Genomic DNA, 24,437 nt, shown 5'->3' with positions numbered 1-24,437 from the left:
GCATAAAAGAGAGAGGAGAGAGAGAGAGAGAATTCTGCAACAAAGTTTTATTGAATCTGACAGTGACATTTGAAGAAAATTGCACTGGACAAATTATCATTTAAGTGGCAGTTGTCAACTGACTGGTAGTTTAGCAGTTTTTAATTCAGCCATTCCTATTTTTCTGGGCATGGCTACTGGAACCCACAAATCTTCCCAAAGGTTTGATTTTCAGAACAGATAAACTCTTTATTTTTTCTTCAACAGTTTAAAATACACAAGCCGGCAGCAGGACTGGAAATTCTTCTAGCGGCAGAGAGTTGATGGCTTTATGAGACAATTAACATTCTATTCCAAATAGTTGGGAGGCAAAGGCTATAAATCTCTATTTCAGCAGAAATCTTACCAGTACAAGCGGAGCACTAAGCAAAACTACTTCTGTCTCATTTGCACAGTCGTTCATGATTTATCTATGGCTTTCTTTTCAAGGAAATAATGAAACATACGTCATATTTTATCAAGCAGTTTGTCGGTTCTTTTTCCGGTTTCTCTTGGAAATGATGTATACAAATACACAGAGCTATTAACTGCAGATTTACAACCTCTTACCCTGCATTTCTTTTTATTTTACTTCCATATTTTGGATCTAACCACTCACTGTTTGATAACTCATCACTGTCTGACAGGGACCCACTTTCCATAATAACTTCAGCCCGCGGAGGCCCTTCTAAATCCCTGTCCACTTCACTCCTGTCATCAGATAACCTCTCTAACCCAGGATAAACTAAGGCACTTGGTACTTCATCAGACATTTCCTGAGACTGACAAGGATCACTCACAACACCTTCAAGCCAGTTTGGTCTAATAGTTAAGATACCAGGTTAGAAACTAGGAGACTAGGCATGAAAGCCAACTGGGTGACTTTGGGCCAGTCATTCTTTTTCAGCCCAACTCACCTCATAGGGTTTTTGTTGTGTAGAAAATAGTAAAAGGAAGACATAATCGGGAGGAAGGAGTATTAGATACGTTTGCCATCCTAAGTTAATTATAAAAATAAATGAAATAATAAACAAAATAAATTGGATAAAAAATGAAATAATTCAATGAAACCTAATGCTGTTATGAACTGGTAATTAAGAAATCTGGCCTTATTTCTTTTCACTGCACAAATGTGTAATGTTACCCTCTTTCTGCCCGAGATTTGAAACAAATCACATTAGTTCCTTCACATTTGTCCTCATGAATTTCTGCCTAGTTCATGTCTTTTTTGAGTTATACCTCAGAATTCAGTAACTGAAAAAACAGGTTAAGCATATTCAAGTCAGGTAGTCCAATGAAAACAGCATTTTTCCAAGTTGCAGACTTTTGGTAACCACTCTCACCTTTCCTCCCTGAGAACCCATGCTGGGGAAATGATAGGTAGAGAAAAAATGCTTTTCGGTATTTGTGGGTCAAAAGTGCTGCAGCTGTATTCTTGCCAGCTTTGGCAAAAGCTGTGGAAATTTGAAGGTGTGCTGAAGCTGCCAGACTGGAGAATCCTTGACTCATGCTGAAAATCTTCCAGATTGTGCTTTTGGAAAGACTGTGGGTAATCCTCACAGCATGTGCTGAAGCCATCCAGGACATAAGTAGCCAATGCGTATGGAGAATGCTAAAATGAGCGTTCTCCTGCAGCTCAAAGCAATTGGAGGTAATATAAACTGTTTTGTCAAAGTGATTCATGCTCACATCTACAAAGAGAATCAGGACACCTGCTTGCACAAATCTCTTTATGAAAGTGAATAAAATACAAGCCTAATGCAAATACACCTGTCTTTTTCCTTTGCCTGAAATTGCAGTGTACAGGCTTAAAAGCTGAAGCTTTATTGTGCAAAAATGAATTTTAACTACTAATCATTCCCAGGAGCATTATATTACATATATAGTTTACCTTTGATTCATTAAAGGTAGTAATTTAATTTTAGTTTTATTCTGACGAAGCCTATTTAGTTTCAACAATATGTGACCACTAAGTCTTTGATTAAACAGTGTGATAATTGTGAATACTATACTAAAGTCAGTTTATAAAAACATAGAAGATTGACAGCAGAAACAGACCTCATGGTCCATCTAGTCTGCCCTTATACTATTTCCTGTATTTTATCTTAGGATGGATATATGTTTATGCCAGGCATGTTTAAATTCAGTTACTGTGGATTTACCAACCACGTCTGTTGGAAGTTTGTTCCAAGCATCTACTCTTTCAGTAAAATAATATTTTCTCATGTTGCTTCTGATCTTTCTCCCAACTAACCTCAGATTGTGCCCCCTTGTTCTTGTGTTCACTTTCCTATTAAAAACACTTCACTTATTTTTATCTATAGTGGATGCAGTTGAAAGAAAAGGTCAACAATTTGAAATGTTCATTATTGTCCAAAAAGATAATAATGAAAATGCTTTGATTGTGCACTAGAGGTCTCCATAACACTAGGCAATGCAAGCCTAGTTTTCTAAGGCATGCCTAGGTGCTATTAAACATGTTCCAAAGTTTAATAGCACATAGTCTGTTTTATTATTCAATAATCTTAATTTAGTTAGTTAGCAAAGTTCCTATATTCCAAAATACTTCTTCATGTGTGTAGCCAAGTCACTTTTTTATTGTTTTCCTATCAAATTAGGTCGCATGAGAGGTTCATTAGTTACACTGCAGAAACTGGTTGACCTCTTTCCTAATGATACTTCATTCAAGAACAACCTTGGAGTGGGTTATCTTTTAATTGGAGACAACAACAATGCCAAGAGAGTTTACCAGGAGGTGAGCTTCTATTAAGTACAGATAAATGATTCCAAAAATACTATATACAGTGGTACCTCTACCTAAGAACACCTTTACTTATGAACTTTTCTAGATAAGAACTGGGTGTTCAAGATTTTTTTTCCTCTTCTCAAGAACCGTTTTCTACTTACAAACCCGAGCCTCCAAAACTGTAACCAGAAAAGGCAGGGAGAAGCCTCCATGGGGTCTCTGTAGGAATCTTCTGGGAGGAAACAGGGCCAGAAAAGGAGGGGAGAAGCCTCTGTGGTGCCTCTCTAGGAATCTCCTGGGAAGAAACAGGGTCTCCACCCTCTCTGTGGTTTCCGCAATAGCACGCATTATTTGCTTTTACATTGATACCTATGGGAAAAATTGCTTCTTCTTACAAACCTTTCTACTTAAGAACCTGGTAACGGAACGAATTAAGTTCGTATGTAGAGGTACCACTGTATGTGATTTTGCAAGTCTTTTTATATAAGAACCATGCATTAAAATAACCTAGGTAGGTGGATAAAAATCCTAGATTGATTAATTGCATTGACTATTTATTTTCACAAATATAAAGACATTGTTTTATTATTCTCTAAAGCCATGATGGCGAATCTATAGCAAGCAGAGCCGTCTCTGTGAGAATGTGCCGTCACCAGCTGCTTTTCTGGTTTCTGGACAGCTGGTCTTTGTGGGTGCCAGAGCACCAGAAAGTTGCCTGAAAAAGTCCCAAAAATGGCCCGAAAAAAGGTCTGCTTTTTGGGCTTTTTCTGGGCTGTTTTTTGGGCCAAAACAACCTGAAAATGTTCCAAAAAATGGCCATAAAATGGGCCCAAAACCAGCCCCAAAACAGGTATGTGTGCAGAAAATGGCCAGCTGGCTTTGGGGTTTCCGGCACACTGGTGAATGCACCTGCACCTGCATTCTGGTTTGGGCACTCGGTGCCAAAAAGGTTCAACATTACTGCTCTAAGTTATTAATGAACAGTGCCTACAAGCCTTAAAAGTTGGTTGGTTGGTTGGTTGGTTGGTTGGTTGGTTGGTTGGTTGATTTATTAAATTTGTATGCCGCCCCTCTTCATAGACTCGGTTTGCTATTTATATGCTTTTTTCATATTCTAGGTCCTTAATTTTTATATCTTTTTCTTTTCTTCTTATTATTTAGATAATGATGGCATATTCAGGGCAACATCATGGCTTTATTTAGTCAATCAAACCCAGCTATATGACAGTAGCGCTACAAATAAATTAAGCAAGTTGAGAACGAGGCTACTGCTTCTGAAATAATCATCTCAATAAAAGAGACTATTTGTAGCTCATGGTTGAAATGAGGGGTCCTTAGTGTTCCGCGAGCTTGGTTATTTTTTTGCAGATGTTTCATTACCCAAATGAGGTAACACAGAGGTATCAAACTGGCGGTCCATGGGACGGATGTGTCACGTGCAGGCCACACCCACCCCAGCTCTGTGAAGGGGAAAACCGCTCCAATATGTCATATAATGTCAATGTGATACCGCAAGTTTGACACCCGTGAGGTAACATCATCAAAACACTGATAATGTTACCTAATATGAATAATGAAAAATCTGCAAGGAAATAATCAAGCTCAGAGAGCAACGAGGACTCCTCATAGTCATCTCCGTCTATTGGTCTGTCAGTCTGTCTGTCTATCTGAGAACAGCAACCTTCCATGGTTTTCATGAGACTATGAAATTTTATTATTTATTATAATGGCAGCCCTGGCACAGTGGCACCCCTGAGTGCCATAGTGTTGACCATAGTATACTCCTTTGCATCCATGAATTGGAATAAGAAATTGTAGGTCAGCTGCAATTTCTTTCTGTCACCTTAAAATGCTGTTAACTATTGTTCTCAATAGCTTTAACTAGCAAGATCAATGGTAAAGTCTTGTAATCTGTCAGCTGTTAAAGAGTCAGCTATTAACAGTGTGACTTCAGTGTTATTCAGCCCTTCAATTATTCAGACCTGTTTTTTTTTTAAAAAATCTCACTCCTTCTTCAGTAAAGAGGCCAAGAAGTAAAAATTAAATCAAAGAATTATAAGTCTTTAAGTGAAAACCAGTCTGATGGGAAATGTGCCCTATTTCTGTGAAATGTTTTATGAGACCATCCATTGTATCACAGCTTGGAGGCAATGTCAAAAAAGGGGTAGCATTTCACTTTTTCTCTCTATTATATATTTTTCTTTTGGCTGTCAGCGTCTGGAACTGAATACAATACATTAAAGATACTCTTTGTAAGAAATCAAAGCTGCTTTTGTTTTCAAACAGCAATTGATCTTGTTTTTACTTTTTTCCCCTCTGTAGTACAAGAAATCTGAAGACATGTTTTCACTTATTCTGGTTTTGCTAGTGCTCTGAACCATGCATGTAATGGCTAATGGAGTCAGGTGACATTGTTACAAGCAAAATTCCCCTATCAGACAGACATGTGGTATTCTTTGTACTGTTTGGCACCCCGTCCTCTGTTAAATCCATTGTACATCCAATCCAACATTCAGAATTCTTAAAATGAATCTTAATAAAATTCATTTCTATGAGAAATTTCATTTCTACTGTATTCCATCTGAGAGGCAAAAAGAAAACGGTATCAAAACCACTATTTTCCATTGATATTTTCTCTTGTAACATTTCACATCTGCAGCCAAATTTGAATTTCTCTGGTTCGACTGGAAAAGAAAGTGATATATAGCAGGGACTTGCACACCATGACAACATCACTTTCTGTTTTGTTTTGTTTTTTAAAATTTGTTTATTGGAATTACAGCCTGCCGTTTGGGGAGGGGGGTTAGGAACTCAAGACAGCAAATATTGTGGTCTTCCTTCCTATTTTCCTGTCCAGTAAGATCCCTTTGAGGTTCATTGCACTGAGAAAGAGTTACAGGCCCAAGTGTCACCCAGTGTACATCTATGGGTAGGGTAAACTACAGCCTAGGCCTCTTTGCTCATAGTCCAGAACTTTAACCAATATACTCATGGTCTGAAATAGAGGACCCGACCCAAAGTTCCCAGGGCTGAATAGGGAAAGCTACAGAGGTGAAGGTGTTAGTGGGGGGTCAGAGGTCGAACTTGAGGTTACTCCCTTGTGGGGTTCCTCAGGGGTCGGTCCTCTCCCACCTGCTGTTCAATATCTACATGAAACCGCTGGGTGAGATCATCCAGGGGCATGGGGTGAGGTATCATCAGTATGCGGATGATACCCAGTTATTCATCTCCACCCCATGTCCAGTCAATGAAGCAGTGGAAGTGATGTGCCGGTGCCTGGAGGCTGTTGGGGTCTGGATGGGTGTCAACAGACTCAAACTCAACCCGGATAAGACGGAGTGGCTGTGGGTTCTGCCTCCCAAGGACAATTCCATCTGTCCGTCCATAACCCTGGGGGGGGATTATTGACCCCCTCAGAGAGGGTCCGCAACTTGGGTGTCCTCTTCGATCCACAGCTCACATTAGAGAAACATATTTCAGCTGTGGCGAGGGGGACTTTTGCCCAGGTTCTCCTGGTGCACCAGTTGCGGCCCTATCTGGACCGGGACTCACTGCTCACAGTCACTCATGCCCTCATCACCTCGAGGTTCGACTTCTGTAATGGTCTCTACATGGGGCTACCTTTGAAAAGTGTTCGGAAACTTCAGATCGTGCAGAATGCAGCTGCGAGAGCAATCATGGGCTTTCCAAGGTATGCCCATGTTACACCAACAACATTCCGCAGTCTGCATTGGTTGCCAATCAATTTCCGGTCACAATTCAAAGTGTTGGTTATGACCTATAAAGCCCTTCATGGCATCGGACCAGAATATCTCCGGGACCGCCTTCTGCCGCACAAATCCCAGCGACCAGTTAGGTCCCACAGAGTTGGCCTTCTCCGTGTCCCGTCGACTAAACAATGTCGTTTGGCGGGACCCAGGAGAAGAGCCTTCTCTGTGGCGGTCCCGACCCTCTGGAACCAGCTCCCCCCAGATATAAGAGTTGCCCCCACCCTCCTTGCCTTTCACAAGCTCCTTAAAACCCACCTCTGTCGTCAGGCATGGGGGAATTGAAATTTCCCTTCCCCCTAGGCTTATAGAATTTATACATGGTATGCTTGTATGTATGAGTGGTTCTTTAAATTGGGGGTTTTTAGATTGTTTTTAATATTAGATTTGTTTACATTGTCTTTTTATATTGTTGTTAGCCGCCCCGAGTCTTCAGAGAGGGGCGGCATACAAATCTAATAAATAAATAAATAATAAATAAATAAATAAATTTGTTTTGTTTTCCCTTAGGTTCTAAACCTGGCTCCTAATGATGGATTTGCAAAAGTGCATTATGGATTTATTCTGAAGGCAGAGAACAAGATTGAAGAAAGCATTCCCTATCTGAAAGTAAAGTTTCCATTATGACTTTAATCTTTTTCGATTTGAGAAAGCAAAAGATGTTGCTTCTGAAAGGAGAGCAATTGGAATCAGATGTGAAATATTTCATAGTAGAGATGTCTTAAAGGCCATTGATGTGTGCTATGTATCTCCAGATTTGGGACTTCCAGTAATCATATAATGTTTTTCCAGCTTCCTAGCCATTCTGTACAAAAGCAAATCCATATATCCTTTTTCGTGATAGTTTACCATAAAGCAATCCTTTTTATGGTTAAATAGTAGGTTAATATATGTTGAGTTATAGGCAATAATGATTTTTACATATGAATACTTGAGAAAGTAGTATCTTACATTGCAGGGAACAGCTGGCTGGCTGGCACAGTTTCTTGTAGAGCTCAATACACCGATAACATAAGGAATGAATTTAAAATGATTTAACAGGTAATTGATGTGGTTTCTCATTTTTTGCCCCTAGGAAGGTCTAGAATCAGGTGATCCTGGAACTGATGATGGGCGCTTTTATTTTCACTTGGGTGATGCTATGCAGCGAGTTGGAAACAAGGAGGTAGGAAGTCTACTGAGTTCATTTGAAAAAGCAAACTAGACCATAACCACAGAGGAGAGCGGTAACTTAGTCATAATGGCCAGGAATCTGATAAGAAAAGATGAACATCCCTATATTGCTGTACAGGAAGTACTGTGCTGTCTCTTCAATTGTATGTTTTGGTCAACACTCCGAACTTAACTAGAGGCAATATTATTACTATCTTTAACATGGCAGTGGCTGTTCTGTGCCTATACAAAATTTAACAAATAAATAAATAGCTGACACTATTTGGCATACTCTGCCTAATATTTATTCCTTATGCTATAATTTTTTTTCTAGTTATTAAAATAGGCAGATGAACTTCTGAAATATAGCATTCCCTTCCCTCCCTTCCTTTTAAGTTATCCGTCTCCCTATTAAGTTAAGGCCACCTTTTGGTACTTTTTGGTACTAATTATGCAAATCTATGGAGGAATCATGCAAATCTATGGGGCCATACTATTTCAGAGGGCAGATGTTAAGACATAAGGCCTTTTCTGTTAAATGGCATTATATAATCAATGGGATCCCACACAAGTCAGAAGGGCAGAAATCTTAGGAGACAGGTGTTCCTTCAAATAATTATTAGATCATAATTATCTAATATTAATATCATTATCATTAGAAAGCCGTAAATAATGACTAAGGTATTATATTTCTCAGTAACTCATTTTTTCCATTGAAATGCAACATTAGAAAAATATGCTGTCAAATTTCAATGTTCTAGGCATACAAGTGGTATGAACTTGGGTACCAACGAGGTCACTTTGCATCTGTCTGGCAGCGTTCTCTGTATAATGTCAAGGGCTTAAAAGCTCAGCCATGGTGGGCAGCAAAGGAAACTGGTTATACAGAACTGATCAAGGTGCGCAATGTTGTTCTTCCTTTTTCTATAGAAACATTATGCTAAGTTTATTTTAAAATTGCTGCTTTGTATATTTTAGAATAAGCCCAATGAACATAATGGAACATACAGTAATACCTTATCTTACAAACTTAATTGGTTCCAGGACAAGGTTCGTAAGGTGAAACAATGTTTCCCATAGGAATCAATGGAAAAGCCAATAATGCATGCAAGCCCATTAGGAAAATCCAAAACATTAAGTCTTTTAAAAAATAAAAGCGGCGGGCAGACGAAGCTGAGGCGAACTGAGTGGGGGGAGGGACAGCGAGAGGTGGCAAGAGGTGGCAGTCCCAATGAAGACTCTCTTGAGCTCCATGGGTCTTTCCCTCCCGTTTTTGCCCACCCCGTCCTGCTCATTTTCCCCACACCTTTCTCCTCTCTTGAGCTCCATGGGTCCCTCCCGTTTTTGCCCACCCTGTCCTGCTCATTTTCCCCACACCTTTCTCCTCTCTTGAGCTCCATGGGTCCCTCCCGTTTTTGCCCACCCTGTCCTGCTCATTTTCCCCACACCTTTCTCCTCTCTTGAGCTCCATGGGTCCCTCCCGTTTTTGCCCACCCTGTCCTGCTCATTTTCCCCACACCTTTCTCCTCTCTTGAGCTCCATGGGTCTCTCCCGTTTTTGCCCACCCTGTCCTGCTCATTTTCCCCACACCTTTCTCCTCTCTTGAGCTCCATGGGTCCCTCCCGTTTTTGACCACCCTGTCCTGCTCATTTTCCCCACACCTTTCTCCTCTCTTGAGCTCCATGGGTCTCTCCCGTTTTTGCCCACCCTGTCCTGCTCATTTTCCCCACACCTTTCTCCTCTCTTGAGCTCCATGGGTCTCTCCCGTTTTTGCCCACCCTGTCCTGCTCATTTTCCCCACACCTTTCTCCTCTCTTGAGCTCCATGGGTCCCTCCCGTTTTTGCCCACCCTGTCCTGCTCATTTTCCCCACACCTTTCTCCTCTCTTGAGCTCCATGGGTCCCTCCCGTTTTTGCCCACCCTGTCCTGCTCATTTTCCCCACACCTTTCTCCTCTCTTGAGCTCCATGAGTCTTTCCCTCCCATTTTTGCCCACCCCGTTCTGCTCATTTTCCCCACACCTTTCTCCTCTCTTGAGCTCCATGAGTCTTTTCTCCATGCAGTTTGGAAGGGGGGAGTTTGTCGCTGGGATTCAAAGCAGCGCTGGCAAAAATGAAGGGAATCGAGGAGCCTCAGGGAAATCGCGGCGGGTTAGGGTTTGTAAGGTGAAAATAGTTCAGAATAAGAGGCAAAAAAATCTTAAACACTGGGTTCGTATCATGAAAAGTTCGTATGAAGAGGGGTTTGTAAGACAAGGTATCACTGTACTTCTTAATAGAATTGAATGAGTATGTCAGTTCTAGTTTCTATCCTAGCTTCAATTTTTAATTTCTGTATAATTTAATTTCTGTTTAATCTGTGATTTTAAAAAACTAAGAAACTGTATATATTGTATTCCTATTTCTCCTTGAATGAATCTCCTTTCCATCTGCCTCCTGCATGCACAGCCTAAGCCAGGAAGTCCTCTAAGAAATGTAACTTTGGATTTAACTGTTCTGCCTCAGCTACAGACCACAAAGAATGCAGCACACATAAAGTCTGTACAAACTTTAGTTTACTAATTAAGCACTACTAATGAGCTTTCTTATTAGTTGTCGAACACAAATACAGTACAGTAGTCCCTCGCTATATCGCGCTTCACCTACTGCGGCTTCACTTCATCGCGGGTTTTCAAGAAATATTAATGAGAAAAATCATTCACGGATCTTCGCTAGTTTGCGGGTTTCTGAGAAAGTCGATCGGCAGATTTAAAAAAAAAATAATATCTAAAATTGTAAATACTGTATTTAAGTACTGTATCTAAAATAAATACTGTGTGGGAAGGGTTTATAAACACTTAAAACAATGAAAACTTACCAAACAATTACAATATAAATACTTAAATAAGTACTATCAGTCAATAAATTCCCCATCTCGGATTTCACCTATCGCGGCCGGGTCTGGAACGTAACACCAGCGACAGGTGAGGTATTACTGTACTGTTTAAAGCAGTTTTTCTGAACACTAGCTGTTAATTCAACTTCATTAACGGCCAGCATGAGTCCACAAAATAATAACTCAATTCTGAGTAAACAGTCTTGTAGATAATAGTAATCTTACAGTGGTTGGCAAAATGCCCAGAAGCAATTTGCAGGAAAAATGACAAGAGAGAGAACAACAGCTGACCAGACATTTCTGGAATCAAGAAACAAAGGCATATTAAAGTACTTGTTTCTTGCAAGTTTGTTCCTTTATTCTCATGGTTTAAATAGGCTAGGGCAGGGTTCCCCAACCACCGGGCCGCAGACCAGTACCGGGCCGCGGGGCATGTTGCACCAGTCCGTGGAGTCAGCAGCTGCCGGCCCTCATGCCGCCACCCCCTCCCTCCAGCGCTTCGCCTCCCGCCGGGCAAGAGGCCTCGAGAGACAGGTTCTGCCGGCCACAGGACGATGGATGGGACAGAGGGGCAGAAAGGACCGAGAGGCTCAAGCCTCTTTTGGCTTCTGCCGCGGGGCGCTTTTGCGTTTTTGGCTGGGGGGAGGCAGGAGCCTGACCCCCTCTCTCCAGCGCTTAGCTCCCGCTGGGCAAGAGGGCTTGGGAGGCAGGTTCTGCCGGCCACAGGACGATGGCGGGAAAGAGGGGCGGGGAGGACCAGCACCCCCATGCTTAATCCCGCCCCCAACCACGCCCCTTTCCGCCCCCACTGGGCCATAGAAAAATTGTCTTGCTGAAACTGGTCCCTGGTGGAAAAAACGTTGGGGACCACTGGGCTAGGGGAATGGCCAATTAGCCCCAAATCTTACTCCATTGCTTCCTTCTTAGAGCTAAGAGTGTGATGATTTGGGACTGAGATGGAAACAACGCAGCCAGAACAGAGGCTAAACTCTTGTGACTGATGAGGCTATATTTACTTTTGAGGAGAAATAGCTGAAAGAATATGCAATGTATGTGATGTTTTTTCGTATTAGTCCTTAGAAAAAAACTGGAAGGTGATCCGGGATGAAGGACTTGCTGTAATGGATAGAAGCAAGGGCCTCTTTCTTCCAGAAGATGAAAATTTACGAGAAAAGGGTGACTGGAGCCAGTTTACTCTGTGGCAGCAAGGTACACAACTCATTACTTTTCTTGTCTTTTCCATTGTTCACTTTCCATGCTAACAAGAGAAATCAACTAAAATGTTGAAGGGAAAATATGTTTTGTGATGATAAACATCAGGATAATGAAAACTGAAGTGACATCATCATCATCATCATTATTATTATTATTATTATCATCATCATCATCATCGTTATTATCATTATTGAAAAATGCTCTTCATGGATCCATGCTGCTCTTACCATTATTATTAGCCTTGAGCAATTTTTTTTTCATTTTTACTCTTAATTCTTATTAAATTTAAATATATTATAAATAAATATTTTTTTATTTATTCCCAAAAGAGGATAGTATTACTGAAATCTTCATGAAAGGAAAGTAGGGTTTCAAGTTTACTTAACTTCGAATTGATTCACAGCATATCAATTACAATTCTTATTATTCTTACCATAGTTGTTCTTATGTAGAGAAAGTTTGAAATAAATAACAAACTATAAATATTTACAATTTTCATAAATGAAACTCAGAAGTAAGCATGCTCTCAAGCACTGTCAACAAAATTAGTACGATAATAAGAAAAAGGTTATGAAATATGTTTTAGAGGATATAAAAATTTGCAGGAAAATATATAGCTAAGCTAACAGATGAAGGCCAACAATCCTATGTACTTAAGTCATAATTCAGCGGTCCTGTGGCAGTGGCAGTGTGGGGTGGGGGGATAGTTTCATATATGCAACCTAATATAGCATATTCACAAATGGAGCATCGCACACTTGCCTGCCACTTGCACAGTCCACTTTCCAATAGAACATGAACCACGCTTGACCAGTCCACTTCTCAATAGACACGAACCAGTACCAGTCCACAGACCAGTGGTTGGGGACCTCTGTCATAAATACAATGTAATTTTATTTTGATTATGGCTTCTACTAGTAATCTATGTAAGACAGAAATACTTAATCATGTAAGAGAGATGAAATAGAGGCAAATTAAACAAAATATATTAAAAGAGGGGTGGGTGAATAGAAAGACTATACTGAGTTCCTCTACAAATAGGATTATAAAATTACCAATTATTCAGGAACTAACTTCTTTAGAAAGGTTTGTCTGTTTGTTTGTTTGTTTGTCTGTCTGTTTGTTTGTTTACTTATTTAATTCAACTTCTATGCCGTCCAATCCTGAAGGACTCAGGGCGGCTTACAACAATATAAAATTAGAAATACAATAAAAAGAAGTCAAATATACAGTCTAAAACTATAAAACCCTAATTAAAACCCATAGTTAAACTCTCCAATCAACATACATGCATACCATTCATACAATTTGGCCATGATAGATGTCAATTCATGGCCCCGGGCCTGCTGGCAAAACCAGGTCTTTGTGGCCTTATGGAAGGCCAGTAGGCTGGGAGCAGTACACACATCATGGGGAGTTGATTCCATAGAGCCGGGGCGGCAATAGAGAAGGCCCTCCTCCACCAACCTGCATTATTTAGTCGACAGGACCTGGAGGAGGCCAACTATGTCTGCTCTTATTGGTCTCTGGGAGGTATGCAGCAGGAGATGGTCTCATAAATAGTCTGGCCCTGAGCCATGTAGGGATTTTAGCTAATAACCAATACCTTGAATTGTGCCCGGAGACTAATAGGAAGCCAGTGCAGCTCGCGGAGCATAGGTGTTATATGGGTGTACACCTATGATAGCTCATAGAGCTGCATTCTGGACAATGTGGAGTCTCCGAATAGTCTTCAAGGGTAGCCCCATGTAGAGCATGTAGCAATAATCAAGATGGGAGGTGATGAGGGCCTGAGTGACTGTGTGGAGAGCCTCCTGGTCCAGATAGGGGCCCAACTGGTAAACTAGGCGAACCTGGGCAAAGGTCTCCCTGGCCACAGCTGAGAGATGGTGATCAAGGCTCAGCTGTGGATCCAGGAGGACACCCAAGTTGCTGACCTTATCTGAGGGGGTCAATGTTTGTCCCCCCAGAACAATGAGCGGACAGATCGAATAGTCCTTAGGAGGAAATGTCCACAGCCACTTGGTCTTGAGCTTGAGTCTGTTGGCCCCCATTCAGACCCTTACAGCTTCCAGACACCGGTACATCACATCCACCGCTTCTCTGAGTTGGCATGGGGTGGATATGTATAATTGGGTATCATCAGCGTACTGGCGATGTCTCACCCCATGCTGTTGGATGATCTCACCCAGAGGCTTCATGTAAACGTTAAATAGTAGGGGGGAGAGGACAGACCCCTGTGGCACCCCACAAAGGAGGGTTTGTGAGGTGGACCTCTGCCCCCCCCCCCACTAACACTGACTGCGAATGACTGGAAAGATAGGAAGAGAACCACAGTAAAATGGTGCCTCCCACTCCCAGTCTCTTCAGCCATCGTCGATGGTATTGAAGGCTACTAAGAAATCAAGGAGCACCAGGATAGAGGAATGTCCACTATCTCAGGCCTGCCAGAGATCATCCCTCAGCACAACCAAAACGGTTTCCGTGCTGTTGACTGGTCCTGTAACCAGACTGAAAGGAGTCTAGATAATCAGCTATAATAATAAACCAAGCCAAATAGGAAATATGAGATACTAATAAAACAGATTTAACAATTTGTTAAATTGTTTAAAGCTGCAGAAGGGAGTTAAATTGGACGTGCTACATTTCTACAAATTTGGAAAAATATTGTATGGCCTAGAGATTACAACATAATGCATCTAGCCATGATCAAGAAAGGAATTTCATTTATTTGCATTTGTTTCTTTACAATATATCTAGAATAGAATAGGGATGATGATGGAATTTTATAAAATAAAGCAAAAGCTAAAAAGGAAAACACTATTAAATGTAAACAAAGTTTTCTTATATATCTGTATATCTCTAAGTCCTAGTAAATTAGAGGAGTTTAGTAAAATAAAATAAATAACATATACTATTATTCCACTTTTGGAAATAATATAACAATATTTCCAATTACACAAGTATATAAACATACAACGCTGTTCTAAAGATTAAACAAACATATGTAACATTTCCCATGATGAGCCGCTAACTAAAAAGCAATAATATAACCCACTGAGTGCTATAAAATGACATTTAAAGATACACTCAAACAAGTAATGGCTCATTAATTACACAAAGAGAAGAACAATTCATGTATCTCATGTGTACAATTTCTGGAAATGGACTGCAAAGATTGTTCAAGAATAATCCTATACATAATAAAATATTGTTAAGAAATTATACTGCTAAATTATAAATGTAAAAAATAAATAATGTAGCTAAATATTTAAATATTGAATGACAGAATGATTGCAGTAATTGTTAAAATGAAGTCTTCATTAACGCTTTTAGACACCAAACATTTAAATCTTAATATCCATCATGTGTAAAGAAGAATCTTTTCTGTAAATACTGATACAAAATACATTGGCATGGATGCTTGATAATATTTTACTGTTACATGTAGTTAAATAAAAAATAATATATGTTCTGCTCTACAGGGTTGATTAATACTTAGAGTTTTGGAATATTAACTACAAGAAATATGCTGCTCACAATGAAAGACCTTATGAAGGATTCTAAAACAGAAATGGACTATTTCACATTGAACAATATATCACATTTAAGAAGCAAAATAAGCCATCATAGATATGTATTGACATCCAGGAATTTCCTAAGCTCAAAAACCAATAATTGAAAATAATTGAGAGGCTGAAACATTAATATTCTGGAATATGCAGATAATTACATTTTGTTAAATAAAAGCAAAGGAGACAACAAAGCCTTTATCTTACATTATGGATGTAAAAATGGAAAATAATATATCTAGGTTAATATTAAATAATAGGGAGAAACATAATGGCAAACAGCTGAATTAATGAAGAAATGAAAAAGATAGATCATTTATTTCTGGGAGGCTTGGGTATAGATTTAAAAAAATGAAACGTGTTAAGGAAAAATACAGTCTAGTCCTAGAAAAGAAGGCAATGACAAACAAGGAAATGAAAAATAAGGATTCTTCTAGTGCAATAAACATCAGAAAACTTAAAATAGTGGTCTTTCCAGCTGTGCTAATGATTAGCGGTGTCCTCATCAACCATAAAAACAGGAATACAACTACCTAACTGAATTATTTATTTGGGTGAAATATAGCCTATTATATTTAATCTTTCCTTTCAGAGCTAATAAAATACGCATAATAGCACAAATGATTTGAACTCTTAAAAGTTAAGGGCTATTACCAGAACTCCTCCTTCCAAGAAGAGTTTTCCATGACCTTGGAGGATCTAAATATGTGAAACAAAGGTATTAACGGGAAGAGGAAAATGAAAATATCTCTTCCATGTATGCAAACTCATCAGTATACAAAACTTAGGTTCCAACTACAGTGGTACCTCTACTTAAAAATTTAATTCATTCCGTGACTAGGTTCTTAAGTAGAAACGTTCTTTTTTTAAAAATAAACTTTATTGATTTTGAATAAAAAAGACATACAGACTTACAAACATTTAAACACATATTAGGGGTTACAATTACCCCTCTTTTCTTGAAGTCAATTTTTAATACAGAAAAAAGGATAAAGTCTTAAGTCTTTAAATCAGACTAGTATTCTAATTGAAAAGAAGAACTTTGTTTATATATTCTAATAAACATAAAATTAAATTGGTAAAAAAAAAGAAACCAACAACACTAACAACAGCAAAAAATGTCAATAACATTTAATTATATTCATACTGTTTTCTTTACCTTGTTTTCAACTTATTCTTATCTATCCATATATAAAGTTTATCCCAAACAATGTAAAAGTCAGATTCTTCTTATTCATTCAGCCTTCTCGTCATCATATCCATCTCTGCACAATCCAATATTTTTTTAATTACATCCTCTTTTTTGGGGATATCTTCCCCTTTCCAATTTTGTGCATAAACTATCCCAGCGGCTGTTAGAATATGTACAACCAGAAAAGAAATATCTTTCTTATATTTCTGTTTAGCTATGCCTAGAAGATAAAATTCAGGGGATTTTTCTATTTCATATGATGTAATCTCTTTTATCATTTTTTCTATCATTCTCCAATATATCTGGACTTTATTGCATGTCCACCATTGATGATAATAAGAACCTATTTCGTTTTTGCATTTCCAACAATTTGGGGAGGTATTTGGGTACATCTTAGCAATTCTGTTTGGTGGGAGATGCCATCAATAAAACATCTTAATTTGGTTTTCTTTTAAAGAAACAGAGTTGGTCATCTTCCAGTTTGTTATCCAAACTTTCTCCCAAGTCTCTAAATCAAACTCTTTGCCAAAGTTTTTACACCATGTAATCATATTGTCTTTAGTAGAAACGTTCTTAAGTAGAAGCAATTTTTCCCATAGGAATCAATGTAAAAGCAAATAATACGTGCAAACCAATTAGGAAAGAAATAAAAGCTCGGAATTTGGGGAGGAGGAGGAAGTCACTGCTAAAGGCAGAAGGTGAGGTGAGGGGAATCAAAAAAATTCAAAACTTTAAGGCTTAAAAAAAAGAGTGACTCTGAGGCGTCGAGGAGGAGCATGCACCTCCAATACAGCTGGCGCAAGGCTGCCTCCCATACACTGGCTGCTGCTGCTGCTACCTGTTGCCTCTTCCTTCCCATGCTGAAGGCTTCCCCTCTCCTCTCGCTCGCTTGATTTGTAGCCGGTGCCTTTCCTTCGCTGTGGTGACTCCTCGGCTGCCCAGAGCGAAGGGAGTGTTTCTCTTCTCTGGGCGCTGGCAGAAGTTTATTCCCTGTCCAAGTGCCCAGAGAAAGGGAAATGCTTCATTCGCTCTGGACTGCCAAAGCCTCCTTAAGGACCACCAAAAGGCTCTTCTGGCAGCCCAGATGACCAGGATTAAAGGGGGAATGGCAGGAAACTGGCCGGACCTTCATGCCACTCTCAAATTTCCTGGGAGATTTTTCCCAGCTCGGGTTCTTAAGTAGAAAATGGTTCTTAAGTAGAGGCAAAAAAAATCTTGAACACCCGGTTCTTATCCAGAAAAGTTCTTAAGTAGAGGTACCACTGTACATTCAAAGCACAATTATGAAGGAATTGCTTGGCTACTGGCCCACTTAACTGGATCTTGATTTATTTTTCTGAAGTTGAATAATGTGCAGCCATGTTTCTGGCTTTTGGGGAATCAACTTCGGGGCACTTAATGTTGGAGCACTAAATGATTGAGAAAAATTAATAAGACTGTTCACAAATACAAGAACAGTACCCCATCAGTGGTTGGTTCCTACCAGTTCACCCCGCATTGGGCGAACCAGTAGCGACAACAGCGGGGAGGCTCAGCCCACCTTCCCAGACATCATCAAAAATGCTCTGCGCATGCACAGACGTTTCTGCGCATGCACAGAAGTCTTGCACGCGTGTAAAGTGCACACTCCATTCCTAAACGGGTAACAAAGATAAATAAAACCCACTACTGACCCCTATCCCTAAAGAGAATGGTCTTTTTACTTTCAGGCTTTCACCCAAGCCTGAAGAAAAACATTACTACATTAAGAGTCATAATTCAGAAGAAGTTCTTCTAAATCATTTTTAAAGTGTGCATGGCCATACTTAATATAAGCTAAACAGGTAAAAGCCTGGTCATTGCCTGGCTGGAAATCTGTTCATGAGCCACATGTAAATTATTTTTGCTCTTGGAAAGACTCACATAAAAGGAAACTTTCTTTTTTGAACGTTTTATCAAAGTCTAAGTAAAATAAAGAGTTCCACTTGAAAGCGGTAGTGGATTCTTGATTCATGTTTGAAGAGGAGAAACAGGGGAGTGAGAAAGAGGACAAATCTGAATGGCTTTAGGGCACTTCCCGGAATTGTTTCTGCATTTTTAGTGTGATACTTTATGTAGCTTTAAAAATATTTAAAAGGTGCTCTATTTTTATTTTATTTCTTAATTTCATTTCTGAATTTATCTGCAAGGTATAGTTTTGTAGAAAGCTTATGCTTGGTTTACACCTGAAAAAGTGAATGGTTTACAAATTACAAGGTGGCCTGAGGAAAAGTGAGCTGGCAAAGAAGAGATATTTTCTTCTTACAAGTGAATGCAATTCTGTCATTTATAATTAAAATGAGGCAATAAACCCAGAAGGGTAATGAAAAAATGGGATGCCGTAAAAGACATATTGGGAAAAATAATAAAATTGCTTTTATTTCTGTAGCTCTACTTAAAATAAAAACTTTATTTTAGTTGGTAATCATGTTCTGTTTAGAAGATTAATGTTCCATAAATCATGTCCATCACCACTGTTACAAAAAGACAAACGAATTTCACATACTGTATATTTTTATGAAATCCTTTGGATTTCTTTAGGCAAATGAACATTATCCTCTTTCACAACACCAACCAAGGCAAATTATGCAGTAAGAGAGAACATGGAAGACGGGCTACAAGAATGGTGGAAGGTCTTAAGCATAAAACGTATCAGGAAAGACTTAATGAACTCAATCTGTATAGTCTGGAGGGCAGAAGGAAAAGGGGGGACATGATCGAAACATTTAAATATATTAAAGGATTAAATAAGGTCCAGGAGGGAAGTGTTTTTAATAGGAAAGTGAACAGAAGAACAAGGGGACACAATCTGAAGTTAGTTGGGGGAAAGATCAAAAGCAACATGAGAAAATATTATTTTACTGAAAGAGTAGTAGATCCTTGGAACAAACTTCCAGCAGACGTGGTAGATAAATCCACAGTAACTGAATTTAAACATGCCTGGGATAAACATAAATCCATCCTAAGATAAAATACAGAAAATAGTATAAGGGCAGACTAGCTGGACCATGAGGTCTTTTTCTGCCGTCAGACTTCTATGTTTCTATGTTTCTATGGAAGGGAGAGCATAACTGGACCAAAGTCACTCAGGAAATGAACCTACAGTAATGAACTTACAATTAGATTTTATGCAATATTCAAATATTCAAATTTTATTATGAAATATCCATAGATACCATGATGTATCATATAAAGTAGTAGACAGCCTTGTATTAAATCTGTGCCAGAGCAAAATTATTTTCAAAGAAAAAAGCTTAGCCATCTCTGTTTCAGATGGATTCTAACTGTAATGAGTAGGGAGTATGAGTTACATTCTGTATAAAAACAAATACAAAAGTATTCCACTTCTATACTTAAATACGAAGGCCTATTCGATTAGAATGAATAACAACTGGATTTTTGGATGATTACACTTTTAAACCTCTTTCAAGCGCCTACTGAGTTGACATTTTCAAATCCCCTGTATGACTATACTTAGATTTGGGGGTGTGAAATTCAGATTGCCTATGCTTAAATTATATTTTTCCTCTTTCACTCTAGGAAGAAAAAACGAGAATGCCTGCAACAGTGTTCCAAAATCATGTGCCTTATTAGAACGTTTCTCAGAAGCCACTGGATGCCGAAGAGGGCAGGTATAGTCTGGTTTGTAGAGCAGGTCCATAGATAGATATAAAGAAGCATCCACATACATTGGGCAACTATCCAACTTCAAAGGGCAAAGTGTGATTCAGAGGACAGTGCTTTTAAGATGTTCAGAACATAACACCTGTTCTGAACATCTTAAAGCAAACAGGTCTTTTCCTGCGATTGCAGATTTACTGCAGAAGACAGCCAAGTGAGTGAGGAACGTCAGCTGCTTTTAGCTGCTACATTTGTAAACATGTGCGCTCTGAATCACATGCTGCCTTTCAAATACACCCTCGCCCTCCACCTGAGATTAGATTGGTCCTAACCCTGCTGGTCTTGAAGACATGTTTTTGTCATCAAGGATCCAGATGTGTGGCAGAGCCTGTTAGGTTGATTTGATGGTGGTAGATTTATTTTCACTCAGCTACTGATTATAAGACTTGGGAATTAGCTTCATCTGTTCAACCAGAATCATGTACACCACTTGAGATGAGCGGCTATACAAATTGAATAGATAAATTTGGTATTTGAGATGGGTGGCTATAAAAATTGAATAAATAAACAAAATTCAAGATATATTTATAGTCCTTATACATAGTGGGGAGTGGATGTAGATGTGTTACTTTGATTTGTAAGTATAACTTACAAAAATATTAAGCGGAAGGATAATTATTAATTGGTTTTGTCTGGGGACAAATGTTAAAATGAAATCTCTGTCTTTCCAATTTACCTTTACCGAATGTTTATGAGTGAGTCAGCATGATATTTGTTGTAGACAAATGATGCAATGGTGTTTGTTTTTCTACATACTGTAGTCTATTATGATTTAGCTTTACTAGATAAATGGTCAAAGCAATGGAAACTGCAGTTTAATGTTTCCAAATGTAAAATAATGCACTTGGGGAAAAGGAATCCTCAATCTGAGTATTGTATTGGCAGTTCTGTGTTAGCAAAAACTTCAGAAGAGAAGGATTTAGGGTTACTGATTCCTGACAGTCCCAAAATAGGTGAGCAGTGTGGTCGAGCGGTAGGAAAAGCAAGTAGGATGCTTGGCTGCATAGCTAGAGGTATAACAAGCAGGAAGATGGAGATTGTGATCCCACTATATAGAGCACTGGTGAGACTACATTTGGAATACTGTGTTCAGTTCTGGAGACCTCACCTACAAAAAGATATTGACAAAATTGAACGGGTCCAAAGACGGGCTACAAGAATGGTGGAAGATCTTAAGCATAAAACATATCAGGAAAGATTTAATGAACTCAATCTGTATAGTCTGGAGGACAGAAGGGAAAGGGAGGACATGATTTAAACATTTAAATATGTAAAAGGGTTAAATAGGGTTCAGGAGGGAAGTGTTTTTAATAGGAAAGTGAACACAAGAACAAGGGGGCACAATCTGAAGTTAGTTGGGGGAAAGATCAAAAGCAACATGAGAAAATATTATTTTACTGAAAGAGTAGTAGATCCTTGGAACAAACTTCCAGCAGACGTGGTTGGTAAATCCACAGTAACTGAATTTAAACATGCCTGGGATAAACATATATCCATCCTAAGATAAAATACAGGAAATAGTATAAGGGCAGACTAGATGGATCATGAGGTCTTTTTCTGCCGTCAGTCTTCTATGTTTCTATGTTTCTATAATTTAAAACAGAACAGTAACTGTCTATCGCAGTTGTTAATAAGTACAATTGATCTAGAACATAGGTGTCGAACTTGATTGTGTCACATGATGTATTGTGACTTTAACCTTTGTGAAGCCAGGGTGGGTATGGCCAGCACATAATGCATCTGCCCTATGGTCCGCCAGTTTGACAGGCCTGATTTAGAAGAGGGGATACTATTAATTTCAGAGATGCAAGTTTATTTCAAATAGGATTATGTTAACATAATTGTTTATTTATAAAAAGTGCTGACCATAAACTGATTGTCAAGGTTCCAAGTAACACTCCTGAAGAAAGAATACTCTAAGGCTAGAAGTTTCTCAAAGTACCTTTTTATGAGAAATGTCATATTGGCACATCTGGGAAAACTCAAATCTGGAAGCTTCCGGGTTTTTCCCACACAAAAGAAAGTCAAAATTCCTTCCCCTGTACCCACATGTTCGTCACATGGTCCCGAGTCTTCGGAGAGGGGCGGCATACAAATCTAATAAATAATAATAAAAATCATTCCACCATCCCAATTAGAGATGCCTCCACACAGTCAAAGTGCAGACTGTTTCATCCTTGACTCCCAGAGAAAAGAACATTGTTATTCTTATATATCTCTACCACTCCATGAAATCCCCCCTCCCAATTTTCCACAGCACTAAGTGTGGCAGCCCTGAAGATCGAAAGAAAAAGATGGCCTCCAGGGCTGACACTGATTTGATTGAACTGCCTTTTGGACTGCTTCTGAAATTGGCCTAATGCCAACAATATGCTTCACCTTCAGAATTCAGTTAATAAATTGATTGTTTAATCATCTACAACTGGCAATAACACCTAAATATCCTTGGTTGATGTTTTTAAAAAGCCCACTTAAGTAGAGTTGGTCTTTATTTGCACTTGGGTGCACATCACAAAGATAATTCTAGCTGTTGGCTTGGACTGGAAAAACAATTGAGGCAAATCTTTTGTTTTATTGCTGCTGTGAAATCACTTAGAATGAGGTTTGATTGGAAATTGTCTTGATCTTTTAATGTATAATCACTAAGTATAGTTTGCAATTTGAAATTAAACCTTCCTGTTGGTTATATGAGATGAATGGAGAAAACATTTATAGTATGTCTCTTTAAACTATGATTAATACATGCAATATATATTTTTACACTGGAAAATATATATACATATACATACATACATACATGCATGCATACATGCATACATACATACATACAGGTTGGTGCTTTTAGCCTTGTGCTAGGGCGAACACAGCGTGACCTGAGCTACCTTCCCTCTATAAATACTGGTGGGTGGATGTGGAGTGCTGGCTCAGCAGCTGCCAGCTGTGTTGAAACTTCCTGGTGAATTAGTGGGGTAACACCTGGGATCAAACTGACAAACACTATAGACCCATGACCAGATCACAAACTCGCAGTCAAACCAAAACCCAGGATGTTACACCCCAGACGCACATTACAAAACAGCTAATTAGTCTGCAAGCTCCAACCACCCCAAACCACAAACATCAACTAATTAGCATACATCAATTAGCCCAGGTGTTAACCCACTAACTCACCAGGAAGTTTCAACACAGCAGTCCACACCCGCCCACCAGTATTTATAGAGGGAATGCAGCTCAGGTCACGCTGTGAAACTTACACGGGAAGAAACATACATATACACACACACATATACTTAAATCCTTATTTTTAAAGTGAAAATATAATCCACAATTTCAATTCAATTCAGTTTATTAGATTTGTATGCCGCCCCTCTCCGAAGACTCGGGGCGGCTCACAACAATAATAAAAACAGTATAATAATGGAACAAATCTAATAATAAAATTATATTAAAAAAACCCAACAATTTAAAACCATACAATGGACATCCAATAACATACATTATACATAAAAGTAAGTGCCTATATTGGTTAAATGGAATTAGAATAGTTCTAGGAGACTCCATTTTAGTTAAGATGCCATCATGTGATCTGAAGGGCTAAAATTCATTTTCATCTCTAAAACTGTTCACAAGTTCAAATCTTCAGGTAGGGAGCCTAACATAAACTTTAGTCATTTTGGTTGGATTCAACTAGATATAGTTTATTTATATTTCTAGAAGGTTGACATGATTGGCATGAGTATTTAAAAATCAACTGAACATCTTTTTGCAGATCAAGTATTCTGTCATGCACCCAGGGACTCACGTCTGGCCTCACACAGGCCCCACTAATTGTAGGTTGAGGATGCATTTAGGCTTGGTCATTCCTAAAGAAGGCTGCAGGATACGGTGTGCTCAAGAAACCAGGTATCTTTTCCTCTTCTCGTAACACATTTTTTTCTAGAGGGTAAAGTGTCAAGAGCCATGATACTAAGAGCTGGTATGGAATTCAAAAGAAACATCTCCATTGAAAGCTAAGCTAGCAAAAACCCATCAGAGAGAGTAGTGCAGACATAATGCTTAGAAGCCTGCTTATCTTCACCTAGCCAGGTATATATATTATGGCAGTTGTGAAATTCATTTTTTCCCCTGTGAATATGGTGTGGTGTGGCTTGGTGGGCGTGGCTTGGTGGGCATGGCAGAGGAAGAATACCCCAGGGGAAGGAT

At 39.0% G+C, this 24,437-nt stretch overlaps 1 protein-coding gene across 1 annotated transcript in view; it reads left to right on the top strand.

The window, feature by feature from the left end:
• Positions 1-24,437, top strand: part of ASPH (aspartate beta-hydroxylase) — a 115,975-nt gene that overhangs the window by 85,593 nt on the left and 5,945 nt on the right. The window contains exons 19-25 of the mRNA XM_070747812.1: positions 2,637-2,773; positions 7,042-7,140; positions 7,607-7,696; positions 8,445-8,582; positions 11,630-11,765; positions 20,094-20,185; positions 24,004-24,137. Coding sequence (XP_070603913.1) covers positions 2,637-2,773; positions 7,042-7,140; positions 7,607-7,696; positions 8,445-8,582; positions 11,630-11,765; positions 20,094-20,185; positions 24,004-24,137 — 826 coding nt within the window. The remainder of the gene's footprint in view (positions 1-2,636; positions 2,774-7,041; positions 7,141-7,606; positions 7,697-8,444; positions 8,583-11,629; positions 11,766-20,093; positions 20,186-24,003; positions 24,138-24,437) is intronic.

Source organism: Erythrolamprus reginae, chromosome 3 (assembly GCF_031021105.1).
Source record: "Erythrolamprus reginae isolate rEryReg1 chromosome 3, rEryReg1.hap1, whole genome shotgun sequence".
In the NCBI taxonomy this organism is placed as follows: Eukaryota; Metazoa; Chordata; class Lepidosauria; order Squamata; family Dipsadidae; genus Erythrolamprus; species Erythrolamprus reginae.
This window is presented reverse-complemented; position numbering and strand designations above follow the sequence as displayed.